The sequence below is a fragment of the Ursus americanus genome, chromosome 7 (genome assembly GCF_024610735.1).
Source record: "Ursus americanus isolate L20-20 chromosome 7, mUrsAme1.1.p, whole genome shotgun sequence".
In the NCBI taxonomy this organism is placed as follows: Eukaryota; Metazoa; Chordata; class Mammalia; order Carnivora; family Ursidae; genus Ursus; species Ursus americanus.
In genome coordinates, this window is record NC_142133.1 from 66,452,579 (window position 1) to 66,476,430 (window position 23,852).

At 41.4% G+C, this 23,852-nt stretch overlaps 1 protein-coding gene across 4 annotated transcripts in view; it reads left to right on the forward strand.

Moving 5' to 3' along the window:
• Positions 1-23,542, forward strand: part of ASXL2 (ASXL transcriptional regulator 2) — a 125,573-nt gene extending 102,031 nt beyond the window's left edge. For all 4 annotated transcript variants that reach the window (XM_045809262.2, XM_087863799.1, XM_087863798.1 and 1 more), the window contains 5 exons: positions 6,832-6,995; positions 9,246-9,342; positions 11,595-11,700; positions 14,124-14,841; positions 18,753-23,542. In XM_045809262.2, the coding sequence (XP_045665218.2) occupies positions 6,832-6,995; positions 9,246-9,342; positions 11,595-11,700; positions 14,124-14,841; positions 18,753-21,233 (3,566 nt within the window). In that variant the 3' untranslated portion in view covers positions 21,234-23,542. The remainder of the gene's footprint in view (positions 1-6,831; positions 6,996-9,245; positions 9,343-11,594; positions 11,701-14,123; positions 14,842-18,752) is intronic.
• The last annotated feature ends 310 nt before the right edge of the window (positions 23,543-23,852 follow it).

A 23,852-nucleotide genomic window follows, 5' to 3' on the forward strand; every position in this document is an offset into this window, starting at 1 on the left:
GCCTGGGTAGCACAGTCAATTGAGTGTCTAGCTCTTAGTTTTGGTTCAGGTTGTGATCTTGGGGTCGTGGGATCAGGCCCACATTGGGCTCCACTTTCAGCATGAAGTCTGCTTGGGTTTCTTTCTCCCTCTCTCCCTGCTCTTCCTCGCCCGCCTCCCCTCCCCCCACTTGCTTGCTCTCTCTGTCTCTCAAATGAATAAATAAATCTTAAAAATACTGAAAGGTGAAGAAATTTCTGTGAACATAGGTCAAAAGAGAGATTCAAATGGAGTGAAAAGGTAAAAAAAATTGGAATACCGTTCTAGGATGTCTGCTGTCTAAAATAGTAGAACCATCAGAAAGAACAGAAATTGAAAGGGGGGTTAAGATAATAAAAGAAATAATAAAAGAAAATTCCAAAGAATTGAAAGCCACAGATTTCAAAGATGAAAGTTCATAATTGGTGTGAAGAAACATGTATAAAAAGAAACCCTATTCCAAGGCACATTCCTTAAAAATTTCAAAACATCTGGGAAAATGAGAATATTCCAAGGAGAAAGAAAATACTCCACATAGAAAGATGTAAGAATTGGAATGGTAAACATCTCAGCAGCAGAATAGGAGCTAAAAGATGTGTAGCAATGTGACAAAATTCAAAGGATTAATTATTCTATACCCATTAATATGTTCCAGACCCTTCCAAATTATTGTGTGAATTAATATTTTCAGACTGCTTTATTTTTTTGTTGTTTTTTGATTTTACAAAATTATTTATTAAAAAATAAGTAAGATAGCTGCCTGGTGGCTCAGTCAAGTTAAGCATTTGACTCTTGATTTCAGCTCAGATCATGATCTCAGGGACATGAGATCGAGCTCTTGAGCTCTGGGTTTGGCATATTAGTATACCTTCTATAAGTATTTATGTAATTTATGAATATTTTTGATCTTTGGCACTGGAATTGATGATCGAAGAATATGCTCAGTTTATGGCGGATACTTCCTCTAAGAAAAACGCACCATTTTATAATCCACCCAGAAGCAAACCGGATTTTTACAAAGAAGTTGTCTGGTTCCTGGAAGGAAACCAATAAGACAAAGAAGCTGGCATTCCCAGCAACTCGTAGACTAAGTTCTTACATTTCATTGCTTCTGTTGTGCCTGGTAATCTTTACATTATCCCCCTTCCTGCCTCACACCTCACTTCAGTGTCTTCTTGGGGAGCAGGAACAAATGAGATAGGTTTTGCTCTCTGCAGGTACCAGGACCCCTGAGCCACAGTTCCTGCAGGACTGGAAAGGCCTCTATATCTCCATAATGTAGTACAATTTTCCAAAAAGCACTATAAGTAGAATTTAAATCAATCCCAGAAAGGCAAATGTTGGATTTCAAAATTCTTTTTCCTTTTATTTTTTTAAGATTTTATTATTTTTAAGTAATCTCTACACCCAACGTGGTCTTGAACTCACAACCCTGAGATTTAGAGTCACATGCTCCACTGACTGAGCCATCCAGGTGCCCCCAGATTTAAAGAATTCTTGCTTATTTATTTATTTATTTATTTATTTATTTATTTATTTATTTATTTATTTTAAAAATATTCGTTTATTTCAGAGAGGGGTAGGGGAGAGAGAGGGAGGAAGGGAGATAGGGAGCACGTGCATGTGCGAGGAGGAGGGGCAGAGGAAGAGGGAGAGAATCTCAAGCAGATTCCAGGTTGAGCTCAGAGCCCAACTCAGGGCTTGATCCCAGGACCCTTGAGATCATGACCAAAACCAAAATCATGAGTTGGACACTTAACTGAGCCATCGCCCCCACAATGAATTTTTTTTTTTTTAAAGATTTTATTTATTTATTCGACAGAGATAGAGACAGCCAGCGAGAGAGGGAACACAAGCAGGGGGAGTGGGAGAGGAAGAAGCAGGCTCATAGCAGAGGAGCCTGATGTGGGGCTCGATCCCGTAACGCCGGGATCACGCCCTGAGCTGAAGGCAGACGCTTAACCGCTGTGCCACCCAGGTGCCCCGACAATGAATATTTTTTAATGTATGAAAGAAGCTGTATATTTTGTGTAAAACAAATGATTAAATTAGATAATTTACATGAAATCTGTATAATTTGTTTTAACTTCAGTAAAATAGTGTATATCATATATTTTTACATCCCAGATTTAATCAGAAAAAAAAACATAGCTCAGATTTCAAGTATAATACAATAGAATACAGCAACCTCAAGTGGGAAAAATAAAAGAAACAAGGTCAACACCAAAATTGGAGGACTTAAACTTTAAATTCTAGAAATGAGCCAGTTTGTGTGAGGCACATAAAAATATCCTCGGGCACTATTTGATCAATAATAGATGAGAATAATTTATAACTCCTTCTCAGTCTTGTTTAAAGAGTTAAGAGTTCAAATTTTAATGGTGCACCTGGCTGGCTCAGTCAGTGGAACATGCAGCTCTGGATCTCCGGATCATGAGTTCAAGCCCCACATTGGGCGCAGAGCTTACTTTAAAAAGAAATTTTTTTTTTTTTAATTTTAACTAAAGTTTGACTCCGATGTGAAGGTACAAAATGAATGAACGAATAGTGAAAACTATTCAAGGAATGCTGACACTATCATTTCATCAGACATATGTGAGAACAGAACTAGAATGCTGCTCTCAGTCCCTGGAGCCATTGCAACATTGTTTATGCAAACCAGAAAATGGTAACAACCTATGGGTGGGTGTCTAATTAAATGAATCGTAATACATATGTTGGAATATGGTGCAGCTTTTTAAAAAGAAAGAGGTAGGGGCGCCTGGGTGGCACAGCGGTTGAGCGCCTGCCTTCGGCTCAGGGCGTGATCCTGGCGTTACGGGATCGAGCCCCACATCAGGCTCCTCCGCTATGAGCCTGCTTCTTCCTCTCCCACTCCCCCTGCTTGTGTTCCCTCTCTCACTGGCTGTCTCTATCTCTGTCAAATAAATAAATAAAATCTTAAAAATAAAAAATAAAAAAAAATAAAAAAAAATAAAAAGAGGCAGCTTTGTAGGTAATAGTTTGGAAAGTACTTCAAGATAGTGAAACAAAAGACAAAATATTGGCATGTATATTGTTTCATTTATTCAAATTAAAAATGTCATCTTTGGTAGGAAGCCAGGGCTTGAATGTTGAAACCTTTACTTTTCATTTTATATATTTTGGTACTATTTCAGTTTTGGGGACATTTACCTTCACCTCTCAAATGCTTCTTTAATATGATTCAATTTGAAAAGTTTTAAAATATTTTATTGTGATTTCTCCTTTGTCCCAGGAGTTATTTTGAAGTTTTAAAAATTTTCTTAAAATATTTAGGGATTTTTGGGAAAATTTGACAGCTACATGCAGAAGAATGAAATTGGACCACTTTCTTACACCACAAACAAAAGTGAACTCAAAATGGATGAAAGACCTAAACGTGAGACAGGAATCCATCAAAATCCTAGAGGAGATCACAGGCAGCAACCTCTTTGACCTTGGCCACAGCAACTTCTTGCTAGACTTGTCTCCAATGGCAAGAGAAACAAAAGCAAAAATGAATTATTGGGACTTCATCAAGATAAAAGACTTTTGCACGGTAAAGGAAACAGTCGACAAAACTAAAAGGCAGCCTATGGAATGGGAAAAGATATTTGCAAATGTCTTACCAGATAAAGGGCTAGTAGTATCCAAAATCTGTAAAGAACTTACCAAATTCAACACCCAAAAAAACCAAAAAAATAGTCAAGAAATAGGCAGAAGACATACAAATGGCCAATAGACACATGAAAAAAGTGCTCAACATCACTCGTCATCAGGAAAATGCAAATCAAAAGCACAATGAGATACCACCTCACACCAGTCAGAATGACTAAAATGAACAAGTCAGGAAACAACAGATGTTGGCAGAGATGGGAAGAAAGGGGAACCCTCTTACACTCTTGGTGGGAATGCAAACTGGTGCAGCCATCCTGGAAAACAATATGGAGGTTCCTCAAAAAGTTAAAAATAGAACTACCCTATGACCCAGCAACTGCACATACCCAAAGGATACGAACATAGTGATTTGAAGGGGCACAGGCACCCCAGTGTTCAGAGCAGCAATGTCCACGATAGCCAAACTATGTTAAGAGCCCAGATGTCCATTGACAGATGAATGGATAAAGAAGTGTGTATATGCAATGGAATATTACTCGGCCATCAAAAAGAATGAAATCCTGCCTTTGCAACGACGTGGATGGAACTAGAGGGTATTGTCCTAAATGAAACAAGTCAGTCAGAGAGAGACCAATACCATAAGATTTCACTCATGTGGAATTAAAGAAACAAACCAGATGAACATAGGGGAAGGGAAGGAAAAATAAAATGAAAACAGAGAGGGAGACAAACCATAAGAGACTCTTACTCTAGGAAACAAACTGAGGGTTGCTTGAGTGGAAGTCCCTTGGGGGGATGAGGTAATTGGGTGATGGTACTAAGGAGGGTACTTGATGTAATGAGCACTGGGTGTTAATGCAGCTGATGAATCACTAAATTCTACCTCTGAAACTAATAATACAGTATATGTTAATTAAATTGAATTTAAATAAATTGAAAAGTATATATTGGGATTTGGGGGCATCCGGCTGATTCAGTGTGTAGAGCATGTGATTCTTGATCTTAGGGTTGTGGGTTCAAGCCCCACAGTGGGTGTAGAGATTACTTAAAAATAAGGTCTTTAGGGGGGGAAAAATATATATATATATATTTTATGTTTCTGTTGTGAACTTTTAACTTAAATACCTAGTAGTCAGAGATCATGCACTTCATGGTAGCTCTGCCTCTATATAGTGATAACAACAGACTCTGAAGCCACAGTGCTGAGTTCAGATTCCTGCACTGTAACTTAATAGTACAGTTTTGGGCAAGTTACTTACCAGGTCTGGGCCTCATTTTCTTCATGTGTGAAATGTACAATAATAGTGTCTTACTTCATTAGGGTTATGTGAAAAACAAATGAATTAACACATGTCAGTGTTTAGAATAGTACCTGACACTACTGAAGCCTTATCAAAAGTGTGTGCTGCTGCTATTATTGATCATTACATGAAATTTACTGAGACCTGATTGTGTTCATTCCTGATTACTTTATCCCCATCTTTACAGTCACATTCTTTATTTCTTTAATCATTTTATGCAGCACTGTTCTGTATTTTATCTGTGACAGTTTCAGTGATAACAGTACTTTTAAGTCTAAAGCTTTTATTTTTGGTTTCTATTGACTCTGTCATAGTAGCATGTCTGCTGGTTTGTCAGGGTAATCTGTGTGAGATAGTGCAGGATTTTAATTTGTAGGAATCTTACGGGCCTAACTTACGGGAAGTCCTTTCCTCTTAAGAAAGGTTACTTTTGCTTCACCTTCAGCCAGGAGCAGAGGTTATCCACATTCAAGATTGTGTAGCTTTGTGCATGTATTTCTTTTTTTTTTTTTTTTAAGATGTTTATTTATTTATTCGACAGAGATAGAGACAGCCAGCGAGAGAGGGAACACAAGCAGGGGGAGTGGGAGAGGAAGAAGCAGGCTCCCAGCAGAGGAGCCTGATGTGGGGCTCGATCCCATAACGCCGGGATCAGGCCCTGAGCCGAAGGCAGACCCTTAACTGCTGTGCCACCCAGGCGCCCCTATGCATGTATTTCTAAATGTAAAATTTCTGGGTCTTAGATTCCTACGCACGTTAAATTTTGCTATATATTATCAAATTTTCTTCCAGTAAGATTATATTAATTTGGGACCCATCAGCAGTATTTGAAAGCTGTCTTTTCTCTGTGGAGTCTCATCGCCATTTTGCAGTATTTGCCATTTTGATAAACAAGGAATGTTCATTGGTTTAACTGGGATTTAAAAAATACTAATACTATAGCATCTGTTTATGGTTAGTCAGCTATGAATTATCTGTAATTCCCTGTGCTCATTTTTGTCATGGTGATATTTCTTTTTCATATTGATTTTATAGATGGACTTAAAAAATTTTAAAAATATCTATCTACCGATCTGTTTATTTACTTAAAGTAAGCTCTGCAGTCAGTGTGGGGCTTGGACTCACAACCCTGAGATCAAGAGTCACATGTTCTACCAACTGAGTCAGCCAGGTGCCCCATGTAGATGCACATTTATTTGTTTGTTTATTTAAAAGATTTTATTTAATTATTAGAGAGAGAGAGTGCACAGCGGAGGGGGGATGTGCAGAGGGAGAGGGAGAAGCAGACTCCCCGCTGAGCAGGGAGCCCCTGTGGGGCTCGATCCCAGGACCTTGAGATCATGACCTGAGCTGAAGGCAGACACTTAGCCAACTGAGCCACCCAGGCGCTGCTAGATGCACTTTTAATATTAAGAATAGTAAAGTTTTGTCATGATTTGCAAATGTTTTTGGCAAGTTAGTCTTTTGTTTATAATATTTTGACTTCGTGTACTGAAATCTGTCAGTCATTTGAAAGACTATAACCTTTTGATTGTGACCAAGTTTCTTGAAACATTTTGTAACGCAAAATGTTAGAACGTTTTTAGGTAATCAAAATTAAAATTGATGAAAAAATTCTGATGGCAAAGGAAAAAGGATATCAGTACGATATATATAGGTTTGAATTTTTCTGGTTTTTTTTTTTTTTTTTTGATTATTTTGTGTATGTGTCATGCTTTGCTTTTGTTAGTCTTAGGAAATTTCTAGAACCCTTAAGTGTTCTCTTCTTCACAGTGTGATGTTTAAAGTACTTACAATTGTGATTGTTTTGCACTGCAGTGTAAGCTATAGTTTATATAGAAAGAAACATGAATGTAAAGGAGGCCCAGATGATTCTTCTCCTCTGTTTTTGTAGGGCAAATGAAAAGGACTAAATGTGCTGAAATTGATGTTGAGACACCAGACTCCATTCTGGTGAATACAAATCTACGAGCACTGATCAACAAGCACACCTTTTCAGTCCTTCCTGGAGATTGCCAACAGCGACTGCTTTTACTGCTTCCAGAGGTGGATCGACAGGTGCGTTCTTTTCAAGCATAAGCAGTTTTTAAAAAACCTCGTGAGGCTTTCTTCACTCATCCCCTTTAACACTCCTTAAGACTTTTTAAATAGTTTTTTATGTATACTTGTAAAGAAGTGGTATCAAAGGTAACTGAAACAAGAAGAATATTTTCATGTAAATGTTCTTAATAGTTTTGCCCTGTAAGTCTTAGAAAGGAAAAAACTCTCTTATCAGAATGTCAAAATTATGGAATAAAATTTGTGTAGCTATCATATTAGGAGGTAAGTTATTCATTGCATACAGTCCAGGAGGAAGAGATGTCTTGTTTAAGACCTTTAACAGGGATTTTTTTTTTTTTTTTTAAAGATTTTGTTTATTTATTCGACAGAGAGAGACAGCCAGCGAGAGAGGGAACACAAGCAGGGAGAGTGGGAGAGGAAGAAGCAGGCTCCTAGCGGAAGAGCCTGATGTGGGGCTCGATCCCATAACGCCAGGATCACGCCCTGAGCCAAAGGCAGACGCTTAACCGCTGTGCCACCCAGGCGCCCCTTAACAGGGATTTTTAAATGTATTTTTTGAAGGGAGTAAGAACGTTAATTATTTTCATTCTTTTGTTAGATTTTTAAAAAAGAAAAACATTTATTGCTTCATAATAAAGAACTTTAAAAACCCAATATAGTTTACATTCTAATAAAAAAATATAGCTAGAAGAAATACCAAAGGTTTGGGAAAGTCTAGGTATGGACCAGAGAGATTTAGGTTGGTAAGGAATAAGGTCAAAAGCTGAGATTTGGCTTTTATCAAGGAAAGAGTGACTAGTAAGTCACTCCCCCTTCTGATCATCTTTCTTCCTCTACAAAAGGAAGATAGGACCATTATGATTTTCTAAGGTTTATTCAATTCTGAGGGTTTTTTTAATTCATTATTTCCAAACACATAGTGTGTCCTAAGCAATCTGATAGGCCTCTTTTTTCTAATCATTATAAAAACAAGATGAAAGAAAGGCATTTTCTGTAGTTCACAATAAGAAAACTAGATTTATACCCTGGTTTGTGGTAAGAGATTAAAGGAGAGTAACTTACACGCGTCATCCTAACTGACTATCAAAACAAAATATTTCTAATTCTTAAAATTATCTTCCTATTGAACTGCATCGATACTAGTTTCAGTCGCATAATGATGTGAATCAGCACATAGGAAAGCAGGTCAGACTCCCTTCCAAGGAGACCAGGTAAGTGAGGTACACTACCAGTAGTAGGGCAGAGAAGCAAGTAAAGCTGATCCTTCCCAGCTACTGCTTTTCCCTCCTTAAAACTTCTTGGGGGAAATTTCAGCTTTTGGGATGCCCACCTTTTGGTTCGAACAAGTTAGGAGACTGATGTTTCTGCAGAGTTTTTAAAGAACTTCTCACTGGGGATTGCTCTCGTCTTTTTTAAAGGCTCGGGTTGTTAGGTTGGGACTAAGATAGGACCTAAATGAAGGCCTATCTCTAGAATTCTAGTGCAGGTTCCTTAGAACTGTCTTTTGTCTAAAGGTCCTTATCCTTTCAGAAGAAGGATTGCACATAGAATTTTAGGAGGAGAAGGAACCTTACAAGTTATCTATTCAACTTCCCATGGAGTACAGTCCTGTGGGGAATTCTTAATAGGACGTTACTTGGCCTTTTTGAGTATGGTGAGAGCACACAGTAATCTGAGAATTAATGTCCTTAAGCATAGAAGTATGGAGCCTAAAACACTGGAAACAAGGTGCATGTTTATGATTAAGAAACTGGTAAATGAATTGAGGTGCATGCATACAATGAAATATTGTATTTCGTTGTATGTACAGCCCCCAGCTGTCATAAAGGGGCTAACACTATACCAGTTGACTTGGAGAGACTTCCACAAGGTATTACGTGAGAAAAATAAGATTCAGAGCTGTGTGTGGAGCTTGGTCACAGTTCTACTAAACAAATAATAGACCTCTCAGGAAAAAGATTTCTTGCATGTAGATTGTTTGTGGATGATTCTTTGAGTATAATTAATGGGAAATGGAATTGAAAGAAGAAGAAGAAGGGAGGAGAGGTAAACGGGAAAGAAATTTATTAGAAAAAAATGATATGTTATAAAAAAAAAGTATCCATAATGAGCAGCATGGTATGATATAGTCATGTTTCTATAAAATTAAATGTATATACATTCTTCTCTAAAATGAAAGAAAGTACAATTCCACATGTTACATTTGGCTTTCTTTGTAAGCTTCTCTTGGCGTATTCTTTGACTTAGGTTGGTCCAGATGGTCTGATGAAGTTAAATGGCTCAGCCCTTAACAATGAGTTCTTCACTTCAGCAGCCCAGGGCTGGAAGGAAAGACTCTCAGAAGGTAAATGTTCAACCTTATGTGCCTCCTAGATTGTATCTGTACTTGGAGCTACTGTGAGGGCGTATTGGCACCTTTGTGCCTCAGTGAGTTCTTGAGCAGTTTTAGTAGGCTAAGGACGGGATGTCTCCATAGGGTGGAACTAGCTAACCTGTGTGAAACACTAGACTGACTTTTTTCTGGAGCCGGTATAAGGAGGTCCGGCTCCAAATGAGGTCTAACAATGTCTCTTTAAGGATGCAAAGTCACCTTTGAATTTAAGGAAACTAAAAAAATACAGATTTCTAGGACCTCTTCTTAAGATTTTGATTCAGCGATTCTAGGTTAATGCCTAGGAATTGAAATTTTAATAAGCAGAGCGAAGCATTAGAGTTACAGTGTTCTCATGTTTGTTTTTCGGTAAACTAACACTTGTAAGGTCATATGAAGTTATACCAAGGCATAGCTGAACAGAAGTGTGAGAAGCTTTAAAATGAATACATTTGTAAGGAGAGCATGAGGAATGGTATTCATTGCTGACATTTTGTCACCTCAGTAGCATTTAGAGTTAATTGACCAGCTAATTAGTGTCTGTGTTATTCACTGCAGTTGTTGACATTTGCCTTTCTGTTGTTCTGGGGGTTTTTTGTTGTTTTTTGGGGGGGAGGCAAAGTCTGTGTAGAAAGGCTCTCTCACTGATTACTCTGGTCCTGTCTCTTTCTTAAAGATTTCCTTGAGCAGAGACCACTTTTTTCTGAAAGAACTGCAATCACAGAAGCACTTTAAAACATATGCGTTACCATTACCTTTCTTTAAGAATAATTTGATGAAGGGTTTATGCCCTGCCCAACCACCCCGTGTTTTGTTTTTTGTTTTTTGTTTTTGAGAGAAAGAGCAAACTGTGGCAAGGGTGAGGGGGGCAGAGGGGGAGAAAGAATCTTAAGTAGGCTCCACACCCAGTGCGGAGCCGGAAGCGGGGCTTGATCTCTTGACCCTGATATCATAGCCTGAGCCAAAATCTGGACTTAACCAACTGAGCCACCCAGGCTCTTACCCCCCTGGCTCCCCCCTCCACCCAGTTTTTTTAAAGTAGGCATTATCAACAGTGATAACCTTGATCGTTATCAGTGTTCCTTTTTTTTTTTTTTTTTTGGCATATGAGTAGTCACTGCTATGCCTAGTCATGTGATCATATTTTTTGGGCAGCAGAAACTTTGTACACATGTGAACAGAATTCAGTACTTTTTATTCCATTCTCTTGCGCACAGCAGACTCAGTGAAAAAGTAGTTCTGGGTTGGATTCTGACAGGCAAATTCCTCTTTTCCTACTCCTATGCTCAGGACTGTGTCCTTGAACACTTTTCTTTTCTATCCTCTTACCCCGAAGAGACCTAAACTTCAAGTCTACAATTCCTACCTCTTTTTCCTTGCCGTCCTGGGTATTAGAATAGAAAAGAGAGCAACCTTTCTGAGCCGCAGTTTGAGGATGGCCTGCCCAGCAGGTCCTCTGCTGTTGTAGTGGGAGGGATTGAGGTGATTGGTGGTGTATGTCAATAAATGCCATATTTGGAGTGGGAGGGATTGAGGTGATTGGTGGTGTATGTCAATAAATGCCATATTTGGAGTGGGAGGGATTGAGGTGATTGGTGGTGTATGTCAGTAAATGCCATATTTGGAGCAGCGGGGTCATTGGCATGTTGAGCGCCTTACTGCCAAGGCACTAGATGCAGTTTCTGGAGCAATTAGAAAACAACTTCCGAGTAATTTCCTACATTTTTACTGGAACCTCAAATGCCTGTAAGCAGGGTCACAGGTCACAGCTGTTCATTATGCAGTAAGAGATCAAAGGCACAAAATACAAGCTGCCTGAGAGAAACAGAACTTGAAAATAACAAAATGCCCAGTGGCATTGTTTACTGAAACCACATGACTCTCTTTCCAGTGGGAAAGAAGTGACAAATTCAAGGTTAGTGATAAAAAAAATCTGTAGGGAATATGATGTTTGGAGCAGGAGGGAGGTGCAACAGGAGAGCCCAGAGAAAAGGCACAGGTGGCCTCAGCTGAGTACTGGAAACTGCATGGAGTGGTAGGCAAGCATTGTATGTCCTTCGATGGCTTCCAGGGGCTCTTTTCCAGTGAGGAATTGTGGGAAATTTCTCTTACTTTCACATGATAGTATTCTGACTCCTGCATGAGTCTTTCATGATTTACAAATAGTTACAAACACCATATTTTTACTGAAGATCCTTTTTTTTTTTTTTTTTGGGTCATTACAGGTGAGTTTACACCTGAGATGCAGGTGAGAATTCGACAAGAGATTGAGAAGGAGAAAAAAGTAGAGCCATGGAAAGAACAATTCTTTGAAAGCTACTATGGTCAGAGGTAATACCAAGACAGGTTCTATAAACCAAATGTGAATTCCTAAATATATGTCACATGGTGTTTCATCTTAACTACCTTCTAGAAATCTAGTCCTCTATTTCCTTCTATTATTTCACCAATTCTTTTTAACTAAGAATTTTTTTTCTTTTTATGAATCATGGGTGCATAGTACTGGGTTACTTGACTCCTGACACATTACCATTGTGGGTTGGATGGTTTCATTTAAAAAAAAATTATTATCTTGAATTGGAGTCCCTTTCTTTGAATAGGCTGAATAGTTCTTCCAGTAATTTTGTAAGATTTAGAAATACTGAAGTTCAGTACATTCTTTCTAGTAGTTAATTATCCCACAAAATGGTAATTTATCCAGAATCACCAAGGAGTCCTTGGAATCCCCTGATATAGACTGTTACACCCCGGGCATCATTAGACAGCCTCTCCTCTGTAGAAGGCGTCTGGCAGGTCTTCATAGCTGAATGAAGATACAAACCCTGTTTTCAAGGGGATGTACTTTAAATCATTTTTCTCCTAATAAAAAATCCAAATAAAATGTTAATGGGGACATTTATATAGATGATGGTGGAGCTATATTGTTTGAAGTAGAATTGAACATCCAGAGATTTATTGGTTTGTTGGTCTCCCTTGTTGCCTTCTGCATACCTAGCGGCAGTCCTTAAAGACACTCTGTAACCAGAGTTTGACAAGTCGTGGCTCTTTTTCTTATCTCCCAGTAGTTCACTGATCCCTTTATGGTCACAAAGGAAGTGATTCCTATTGTGATAAAGGGTCTCACGTATGGGCATGCCTGACTGGCTCAGTCAGTGGAGTGTGCAACTCTTGATCTTGGGATTGTGTGTTTGAGCCCCACGTTGGTCTTACAAATAAAATCTTTTTTTTTTTTTTTAAGATTTTATTTATTTATTTGACAGAGGGAGAGACAGCGAGAGAGGGAACACAAGTAGGGGGAGTGGGAGAGGAAGAAGCAGGCTCGCAGCAGAGCAGGGAGCCCAATGCGGGGCTCGATCCCAGGACCCTGGGATCACGTCCTGAGCCGAAGGCAGATGCTTAATGACTGAGCCACCTAGGCGCCCCATTAAAAATAAAATCTTAAAAAAGAGAGTCTCACATACTGATATTTCTGCACTCTTGCTATGAGCTTTGAGTCTTTCTGCAGAAATGATGGTGTATCCATTTAGACTGTTCCCACAGGTAGCTGTCTCTCCATAAATATTGTCATTCCCTCTGTAGGCAGATAGAGCGTTATAGTAACTTTTGGGTCTTTCCGTTTTCAGCTGTTACTTTTTTTTTTTTTTTGGCCAGTTTTTAGAGGAGGACTGTTTTTTATTATTGTCTCGTTTTGTTGTTAGCCACTCCATTTCGGAGGTGCAGTACTGATCATTGGAAGTCACCAAAGAGGGTCCCTTGCTTTTGCCTGTTTAAACAGTATTCTAAAACATTAAGAGGAGTCTCCAGTGACCGCTGCTGAGTAGCCTGCTCTAGAGAGGCCACACTGTGGAAGTCCCAGTTGACCTTCACTCCCTGGGTAGTTCTGAGACATTGGTCTCAGAATTATAGAGCTATACTAAGTGAAATGTAAACAGACTTTCCAGAAACTCCACAGTTTTAATTTTCAACCTCTGGAGAACGTTGACCGCCACCTCCTCCTCTCTCCTCAGGGGCCTATAGATTTCTTGGGCCAGGCTTTCTACAGGTGCTGTAGAGCAAAGTTGATCAGGGGGGATCGGTTTTGGCCTTCTTTTGCTTCCTTTGTGGGTAGTCTGTGATGCTTGCCTCTAGACAAGGTGGCCCCTCTTATAAGCATAAGGAATAATGACAATTAACATTATTGAGCTTTACTATGTGCTAGGTACTGTTTTAAGTACTTTATATACACTAATGTAATCGTACCAACAGTATAAAGTGATAAACCTCAGGGGCGCCTGGGTGGCACAGCGGTTAAGCGCCTGCCTTCGGCTCAGGGCGTGATCCCGGCGTTATGGGATCGAGCCCCACATCAGGCTCCTCCGCTAGGAGCCTGCTTCTTCCTCTCCCACTCCCCCGGCTTGTGTTCCCTCTCTCTCTGGCTCTCTCTATCTCTGTCAAATAAATAAATAAAATCTTAAAAAAAAAACAATGCTTAAAAAAAAAAAGTGATGAACATCAGTATATAATTGAAGAAACTGAGATACAAAAGACTGGCGACTTACTTAATATCACATGGGTGTATCCGAGCCAGGATTTGCATCCAGGCACTAGAACTCAAGAACCTCACTAATAATAGTAATAATAGTGATGGTACATGAGGAATACCTCCTACGTGTCAGGGTTTCTTCTACGCATTGTCATATACTATTATCTTCTAATTCTTTCAATGACATAAGGCCATTTCTCAACTAGAATATTTTTTTTCTTCTACCTTTTAGTTCTGGCCTGAGCCTTGAGGATTCAAAGAAATTGACAGCCTCGCCCAGTGATCTCAAAGTAAAGAAAACCCCAGCTGAGCAACCAAAATCCATGCTTCCTTCAGAGGCCTCACCTGTCAGTATAGTCCCAGTAATTCCCCAGTTAGGGTCTAAAGAAGAAGTGGTGCAAATGCCGTCCCCAGTAAGAAAAGAAGAGCATGAAAGCCAAGATACGGTGCAGCCAAACCCCAAATCCACAGAGCCCCTACTTCCCTCAGCAAGCAATACACAGGAGCTTAGCAGCATTCTTCCCATCAAGTGCCCAAAGGATGACGTGCTCTTGGAGCAGAAGCCAGTTGCCTCCGCTGAACAGGAGTCTGAGAAAGAGAATCATCTCACTACAGTTTCTAATTATAACAAAGATGAAGGCCAAGAAGCTTTAGTGACGTCCCCAAACAAACCCAAGAGTCCTGGGGTGGAAAAGCCAATAATGAAGCCCATAGCAGAAATGGGTCCACAGGAGACCACTGCGAAAGAACCTCCATCAGCTATGGTTGATCACAGCCCAGAGAGCCTCAAAAGGAAATCTTGTCTCATCCAAGAAGAGTCCCCTGTCAGCTGGGAGAAAAGGCCACGTGTCACGGAGAATCGCCAGCACCAGCAGCCATTTCAAGTCTCGCCACAGCCCTTTCTCAGTAGAGGGGACAGGATCCAGGTGCGAAAAGTACCACCTCTCAAGGTAAGAGAGTGGGAAGAATTGAAAAAAAAAGAATGTCTGAACACGAAGTTTCTGGTCTTACTTATTAAATTTCAAGTTACTTGTGGTATTTCTTAATGCAGAAGCAGTTGTATATATTTGATAAGCATGTAACTGTGTTCTTACATGAGCAAAATTATTAATAAACAGGCTTTTAGAACTGCATTCCTGCAGGTCTTTCTTAGTGCTTGAGTAAAGTAAGGTACCTGGGCATCCAATGTAGACCGCCTCCACCCACCCTCCCTGCTGGCTCCTTTTGCATCTTAAGATAGGTGTGCAAACTATTCTGTCTCATGCGACAAAATAAGAAATAAACAGAAGGAAGCCATTGATGTGATCAAGAGCTCTTTGTGGCAAGAGCCATGATACTCGTGTGTACCTCGGCCTTTTCCTTACTGCCGTAACTGATTTGATGATCTGTGGCTCTAGGACTACCTTTAGTTCCATCTTTTTAAAGGAGACCTGTGTGGCTGCCATGAGTCACTGCCGGGTACTTGAGGGACATTAGTAAGGTGGGACCGCCTTGCTGAGCTCTACTGCTTAGGCTGTGTCGTTCACTTTCATGTTAGCGTTGTATCGCTGCTGATCAGATCTTGCACATTCATAAAGCGGTCCCCTTATCTTAGCATATAAAGAGTGCATCTAACCAGGAGTGAGCCCTTTAAAACCCAAACACATTTTACTTCTGATCTAAAGGTTTACCAATACTTGGGCTTGGGCTTAATATCAGTTTGCAGTTCATTTATTCATTTAATAAATAGATAATATGTGTTAATAAATTTTTACTAATGGTATTTATTAATACTACTATAAGCCCAGGCACTGGATATTATTCGTTCATGTTAGGATATAAATAGTAAAAGAAGCCACATAGAAAACTCTCCCCCCCCTTTTTTATTTTTTTTATTTTTTATTTTTTTAAGATTTTATTTATTTATTCGACAGAGATACAGACAGCCAGAGAGAGAGGGAACACAAGCAGGGGGAGTGGGAGAGGAAGAAGCAGGCTCATGACGGAAGAGCCTGATGTGGGGCTCGATCCCATAACGCCGGGATCACGCCCTGAGCTGAAGGCAGACGCTTAACCGCTGTGCCACCCAGGCGCCCCTCCCCCCCCTTTTTTATTTAACTTAGGTGAACCAAAATTAGTTCCATTGGGAAATATCCCTTAGAAACATTCAGTTGCTAGTACTTGACCCATTTCATTTACTATGTACTTCTCTCTCATTTTGTTTCTTATTACTAATCGTATGACATCCTCATTCCTTCTTAATTTTAAGATTTGTGCACTTAGGAATCTCCCCTTTTAAAAAATGTTTGCCACTTTTCTACCATTAACATACCTTGCGTGCTTTGTCAGAGATTGTGATTTTTTATGAAAATCACTTCACTATTCTTTTTTTTTCCCCCCACTTTTACTGTTATGAAAGTACTAGAAACCTCTCTGTAATGAATGTCAGTCAGAACTTCTATGCAGACCTGAGAGCTGAGTTAGAGTTTAGGTTTTACTTCATATAATACTGGGTGAGATTCTTCATTCTGTTTCCTCATCTGTATAGAGGCTGAATTACGTCCTACTTGGTCTGCTTTCTCTAATCCAGAGAGGCTCCACACTGAAAACTTAAGTCCACCATGACCATGTTACTGTTATTTAATTTTTTCTCTTTCTTTTGCTTTCTTCTTCCTCATCCCCCTCCACCCCCTGCAGAATACTTCCTACCAGAAGTTGTTTTAATAACTCTTACCTTAGGCCGTATCTCAGATCCCACTTTCTTAGACAAAATGTAATGTAACTTACAAGAGAGCAAAATCTTTTAACCAAAACTTAAGTAGAAAAATAAAATATTAATTTTATTACAAATGTTTTATGTGTGTATATATGTTATATATATGCATATGTATGCACATACATTTTACAACATGGACATCTGTAAGAATATGTATGGAGAAAGGGAGAAGGAGAGAGGATGGAAAACTGTGTTTCCTATTTGGTATACATTTATTTTAGTTTATTTTTTTTAAGATTTTATTTGAGAGAGAGAGCGAGAGAGAGCACAAATGGGAATGGGGGCGGGGCTGGGGGTGTGGGAGAGAGGGAGAAGCAGACTCCCCACTGGGCAGGGAGCCCCATGCAGGACTCAATTCCAGGATTCTGTGATTATGACCTGAGTTGAAGGCAGAAGCTTAACCAGCTGAGCCACCCAGGCACCCATCTATTCAGTATACATTTAAAAAGAAAAGAATCTACCTTGCTCTACGAGGGTAAGGCTTCTTGGTGTTAAACCAGTGCCCAGACAACATTGAGCCCTTAGTGCTTGGAAAGTGTAACATCTCATTTATTCCACATAAACAGGTAATGGAGCTATTTACATAAATAACTGAAACTTACTATTTTTACATATAAAAACTTTTTATTTGAACCATTTTTAATGAATTTAATCAACATGTTAGTAGTGATTTTCAGTCAGTGCAATAGGTATTATTTATTGTGCTAGGTATGTTATTATTCTCCAGATTATTCTTACGTAAGGTTGTTTGTCCCTACATACAGTTCACCTAAACAGCTGTACTTTTACTTTCTTGGATTTAATTTTCTGGTTTTATCTATTTTCTCCCCTTCCTAGTGGTCTCTTCTAGAAGATATTACCAAGCGGCAACAATTGCTTCTTTCCCTCTATTGGTAGCTTCTGAAATACTGTGCAGTTAGATGTAAAAGGGATTCAGTGTTAAGAGAGAGATTAGGTACATCTGATGTGAGACGTGTGGACTGTGTGACGGCTATGACACGATCCCACAGCTTTGACTTCTGAATAACAGAGAATCTGTTTCTCAGGACTACTGACCTTTTGAGAAATGGATATTGCAAATAATGAAAAATTTTTAGTGACTTTATTATTCTTAATTTAAGGAGTTCTAGGAAGATGACATGCATTTTCTTAGAGCCCTGTGACTTAATTTTTCTTTTTTTTAATTAAATGACCTAGAACGTCTGTAACAGTTCATTTGCTCCTTTAAAGTCTGGCAACTACTAGAAGGGTCCAGACTTTGATGCATTCTAGTTAAACTCTGATAGCTTCCAAAGTATTGTTTCAAACAGGAGTCAGATTCCTTTCAGATATGGTATTTTATGCTATGAAAATCAGTGTTTTCAAACTTGGTGATGTATCAGAGTTTCCCAGGAAGTGTTTCAGAAAAGCGTATTTTCCCTAGGGTTCTAATTTGTCAATTTTGGGATAGGACCCAGAGCACATATATTTTTAAACAGCTCCCCAAGTAAGTGTAAAGGCATCAGGGATGAAAATAACTATGGTGAACATTATATACATTATGTATATATCCCCTCGTGTGGCTGGACGGAGTGGGGCACCTCTGTGAACCACACACTGTCTGCCTTCCAGTGCTATCTAGAAGCCTCTGTCACTGAGATAATTCAGCCTGTGTGCTTAAGTGTGCATGTGTGTATATGCGTAGAGCAGAAGAGAGCAAGAATTCTCTTCAGAGCTTGGAAGGAGAGCTAAGAAGAAAAAGACAATGGTATGCTTTCTCTCTCACACACACAAATTCGAGAGAGCAAATACCCTGCAATCTTAAGTAATAAGCAGTCGCGAGTAGTGATGCCATTAAGAGGGAGCTGTGTTGAGAAACGAGGCCTGGCAATGTGGGGTGGAGAGGGTGTCGGGGGAGGAGAGGCTTTGGCAGGAGGTGGAAGGACCTTGGAGACAGAGTCATGTTGCTGTCTCCACTGTCTGGTCTCTCGGCCACGGACCTCCCATTTGTGTCACTGGTGTGCAGTGGTTACCCTCCTGCAAACATTCGAGTGTTCAGGAAGTTCTGTTTTTCTTGTCTATGAAAACTAAGCTCTGGGTTTTTTTTTTCCTCCCTCCTCCTTTCAGATCCCGGTCTCCAGAATCTCCCCCATGCCTTTTCCTACATCGCAGGTCTCTCCCAGGGCTCGTTTTCCAGTCTCCATCACTAGTCCTAACAGAACAGGAGCCAGAACTCTTGCAGACATCAAAGCAAAAGCCCAGCTGGTCAAAGCACAGAGGGCAGCCGCTGCCGCCGCCGCCGCCGCCGCCGCTGCTGCCGCCTCAGTTGGAGGGACCATTCCAGGACCTGGCCCCGGGGGTGGACAAGGTCCAGGAGAGGGTGGTGACAGGAAAACGGCTCGAGGAGGGAGTCCAGGCTCAGACACAGGCAGCGAACCTGGAAAGGACCCCACACTGGAATTGGCAGGAACTGGAAGCAGGGGAGGTACGAGAGAGCTTTTACCCTGTGGTCCAGAGACTCAGCCCCAGTCTGAGACCAAGACCCCAGACCAGGCACAGCCTCATAGTGTCTCTGGAGCACAACTACAGCAGACCCCCTCAGTGCCTCCCACATCTGCCAGCGGCGGAGCACGCACAAGTGTCCCATCACCAGCCCACACTAACGCACCCCCACCAGCTGTAGGGAAGCTGACTAACGAACAACTGAATCCCTCCAGGGCAGCAGCCGCAGTGGCCTCTCTCACCTACGCACAAGGTCCCGGGACCTGCAGACAGGAGAAAGCGCCTTCTACTCTGACAGATGCTGCTCTCATCTCAGGTGCCTCACCTGTCCGTTTTGCAGCTAATGGCGCAGTTGAACCCAGAGCAGGTTCTAGTAAGAATATGCCAGACCCTTCAGCCTCAGCAGAGACAACTGCTACTACTTCAGCGGCTCTCACTCCCTCTCCTTTAACATCTTTATTGACAACAGCCACTTTAGAAAAGCTTCCTGTGCCCCAGGTCAGTGTAACTGTAGCACCTACGGGATCAGCTCCATCCTTGAGCACTTTGCCAGTAGCTTCTAGCCTTAAAACTCCAGGAACGTCTTCAAATTTGAATGGACCCATGTCAAGGCCAAGCTCTAGTATCCCTGCGAATAATCCTTTGGTCACTCAGCTGCTTCAGGGCAAAGATGTTCCCATGGAGCAAATTCTGCCTAAACCTCTCACCAAAGTTGAAATGAAAACTGTCCCACTGACTACGAAAGAGGGGCTGGGGGTAGGAGTGCTCACAGGCAGCGGCGCGGCAGAGAACAGCGGCAGAGAGGAAGTCCGTGAGAGGCAGTGCCACCCAGCTCTGCAGCAGCTGGGTAAAGCCTTGCAAAGTAAGCAGCTCCCCCAGGTTCCAAGACCCCTTCAGCTCTTTTCAGGTAAGGAACTGAGGGACTCTAGCATGGACGCACACCAGTACCAGGAAGGGCTAAGTAAAGCCACCCAAGACCAGATCCTTCAGACTCTCATCCAGAGGGTTCGGAGGCAGAACGTTCTCCCATTTGTGCAGCCCTCCCAGTTCAACCTCAGTCACTCAGGTTTCCAGTTAGAAGACACCCCCACAAGCCGGCGGTTCATGCTGGGTTTTGCCGGCAGAAGGACATCGAAGCCTGCAATGGCAGGCCACTACTTACTTAACACCTCCACCTACGGCCGGGGCTCCGAAAGCTGTAGGAGGGCCCACCCTGTCAGCCCGGAAGACCGTTCGTGTCTAAGCAGCCCCGCAGAGGCCTTGAAAATGGGATATACGGACTGTAAAAACGCAACAGGAGACAGTAGCAGCGGCAGAGAAGAAGATACCGATGAGGAGAGCACCGGTGATGAGCAAGAATCCGTCATGGTGAAGGAAGAGCCCCAGGCTGCCCAGGGTCCTGGCAAGTGTGAAGCAAGGTCGGGACCCCACAGTAGAGAAACCCTATCCACCGATGATTGTTCAACAAAAAAGAATGTGAAGGCGGAGACACCAGTGCACGAGCAAACCGCTTTAAGCAAGGAGAATTACCTGCTCCCGAGAGGCCAAACATTGGATGAGAAGACCCTAGCCAGAGATTTTATTCAGGCCGCACAGAAGCAAGTGGCTCATGCAGTGAGAGGCAAGGCGATGCGTAGCAGCCCTGAGCTTTTCAATTCTACTGCTCTTCCCTTGACTGCAGACAGTCCCACCCATCAGCCTCTCCTCCTGCCACCACTGCAAACCCCAAAGCTGTATGGAAGCCCCACCCAGATCGGGCCAAGCTACCGGGGCATGATCAATGTCTCCACCTCGTCCGACATGGACCATAACTCTGCTGTCCCGGGGATGCCTGACTGTAGCCAGGTGGCTAGCAATGTAGGCGATGTCATGTCCTTTTCGGTGACTGTCACTACTATCCCTGCTAGCCAAGCGATGAATCCCAGCAGCCATGGCCAGACCATTCCTGTTCAGGCCTTCCCTGAAGAGAACAGCATCGAGGACACACCTTCGAAATGTTACTGCCGATTGAAAGCCATGATCATGTGCAAGGGGTGTGGAGCATTCTGCCACGATGATTGCATTGGCCCCTCGAAACTTTGTGTCTCCTGCCTTGTCGTTCGGTAACGAGACTAGAAAGACAACACGCTGTAAAGGAGGCAGGGAGGGAAGGGTTGATGAGATGTGTTTTTTGCATCCTTTTGGAATCACAGAAATATTTAATAAGTAGGTTTCAGTTGTCTTAAGAGACAAATGTTACTTAATCAGGAATACAGAGTACAGATCTTACATTTTAGAGGAAGAGCACCTTGTATAGTAAGTCTAGGTCAAGCAAGACTTTGTGAATTTGTGACAAGTTTGCACTTACAAAATCATGTAAATATGTCACATTTTGTTTTAACATTGTTTTCCCAAGTGTTTAGGTAATGATGTATTTGAATTCAGATTTATGTTCCACTTCACGTGACTCTGAGGAAAGTTTAATGCCATGCATGGTTAAAGGAAGCTGTCTCTCTTCTCCTTTCCTAAGAGGCCAGGAAAAGGAAGGAATGAAGGAATGGTCTGGAGAAATGACCATTCAAGCTGATTATGTCATGACGGTCTGACTGCAGGCTTTACGTAGATTAGTCGGCCTTGCAGGATTTGGATTCAGGGTTTACTCAGTCGCTTTACCTTAGACAGAACCTTCTTATATTCAAATTTTTGATACCATATTCATTTCACAGGTAGTAATTCAGACTCTGAAAGCTCTTGACCTGGTTCTTGGCTTCCACAAACCAGTACTGTTGCCAAGCTCTCTGCTTGCGATTTGTGGCCCCCTCCCGTCAAGTCCCCCTACCCTGCCCTGAGACCGTGAATGTGGCCCATGAAGGGTGTGCCGCCCTGGGCCCCTGCCGTTAGCAGAGCCTGTGTGGGGCAGCAGTTCTGGCAGTAACATCCGAGTACTTCGTCAGTCATGGGAGCTTACAAACAGGTGTGAAATGCTCGTAGAGCAGTAACAAAAAATATTAGTGATGGGGCGATTTGAACTATGTGTTTTGTTGGGCAAGGGAGTAAAGTGCAGAAACTGTTAAACCTAACATAAAGAACTTTGGAAAACGATTTTAACACTAGAAACAAGGTAGCCTCTTTTCCTCTTCTTGCCCAACCCTGTTCCCTTATGTTCTGTAGTCCGCTGTTGTGCAGGAAGGAAAGCTCCTTGTTGCCACACTTGCCCGTTCTGCTAAGCCTGTTTTGACCCCCCAGGCATCTGAGGAGTATGGAGTAATCTTATTAGATGTTACTTTGAACACAACATGCGCGCGTGCACACACACACACACACACACACAGTAAAAGTTAGACACTTCTCCTGTTTCAGAAAATATGTCCTCTGTTTTGGATTACTGCTGTCTATGCACTGGAAATCTCTTAATATAAAGAGGCTTCAGTAAATGACTAAGGGAACATCTAGAAAGGAAGAGAAACTAGCTCCAGAGTTTTGTTGCTTGTTTCTGTTGATTCTTTCTTTCCTTCGTTATTGTTTTTTAAATCTTGTCGCTAGTGACTGAAGAGTTTATGAGTACATACATTTAGGTCATGGTTAAAGAACATTAAAATAAATCTACAGTTTACCAGAATTTGGTATTAAAGAATCGGGTATTGTCAATGTGCATCATTTGCATATTGATTTTAAGTTTCCTGATTTCAAGTGTGTAAAGTAAAAATATTACTGCAACCTAGTACACTTGTAATTGTACTTAGTATTCAGGATGTGATATTTACCATATGCAGAACAGTATAAACTTACTAAGTCACATTCCAGATTAGGAGAAAGTAGACAGTAATACTCTTTGCTCTTCCCCATTCTGTTACCCTTTCTTCCTCTGCATTATACATGCTTTTAATACTTTTGAACTCCATAAGAAACTTACTACTTCACTGTTTCCAGTTTTTGCCTCTGGTATTTTTTGTGGCTCAAGGTGAATTTAGGATTAATATCTGTGTTTTAGTTCAGCCAAGGCAATAGGATGTCCTGCTAACTCTCCTTTTTCTTCCAGCACATACATAGCTTAAAAATACAAAGGCTACAAGGATCCAGGGATAAGGAGTAAGTTCTCCAGCCAAGATCCAGTAAGAAACAAACATGGTTCGGTTCCACAAACTTTCAGTACTCTGGGGTGATCCAAGGGCAGGGGCTAAAAGGACCTGTTGCTGGTTAAAACTCTCCATGCTCAGCTTCTTCACTCCTCACGTCAGTGCCAGGACTGAGAGCTGGTCTGTGTGCTGGAAGTGCCTGAGTAATAGAACAGACCCCATGCTAAACACTGATTACCAATTTGGATTGATCAAAGTGAACTTTCTTCTTTGCACCTTTCTTGTTGTAGAAAGTCAGTCCTCCGTGGTTCCCATGATCTGAGGTTGGACAGACTAACCAGGAGGGGAGGGGAGGGGAGGGGAGGGGAGGGGAGGGATCAGGGATTTTCAAGTCCATTGGGAGAGCAAACCGTATCGTGCCTCTTGTTGACCAGGCTCTTGCAGATAGGTCCTAAGCATTCTTATTCCCCAGCTTCTCTTAACAAATAATACTCAGCTAATAAAATATCTGCATGTATGAATGAATGTCCCTATAACAGGATTTGTCAACTGGATACACTTCCTCAGTCTTGACAAAATGAGAGAGTAGGTTGTCTCGGATTGATAGTCAACTGAATACAGTCCGTTTGTCAGTTTGTTTCACAACAGTGGTTTCAGGTAGAAAGTCATT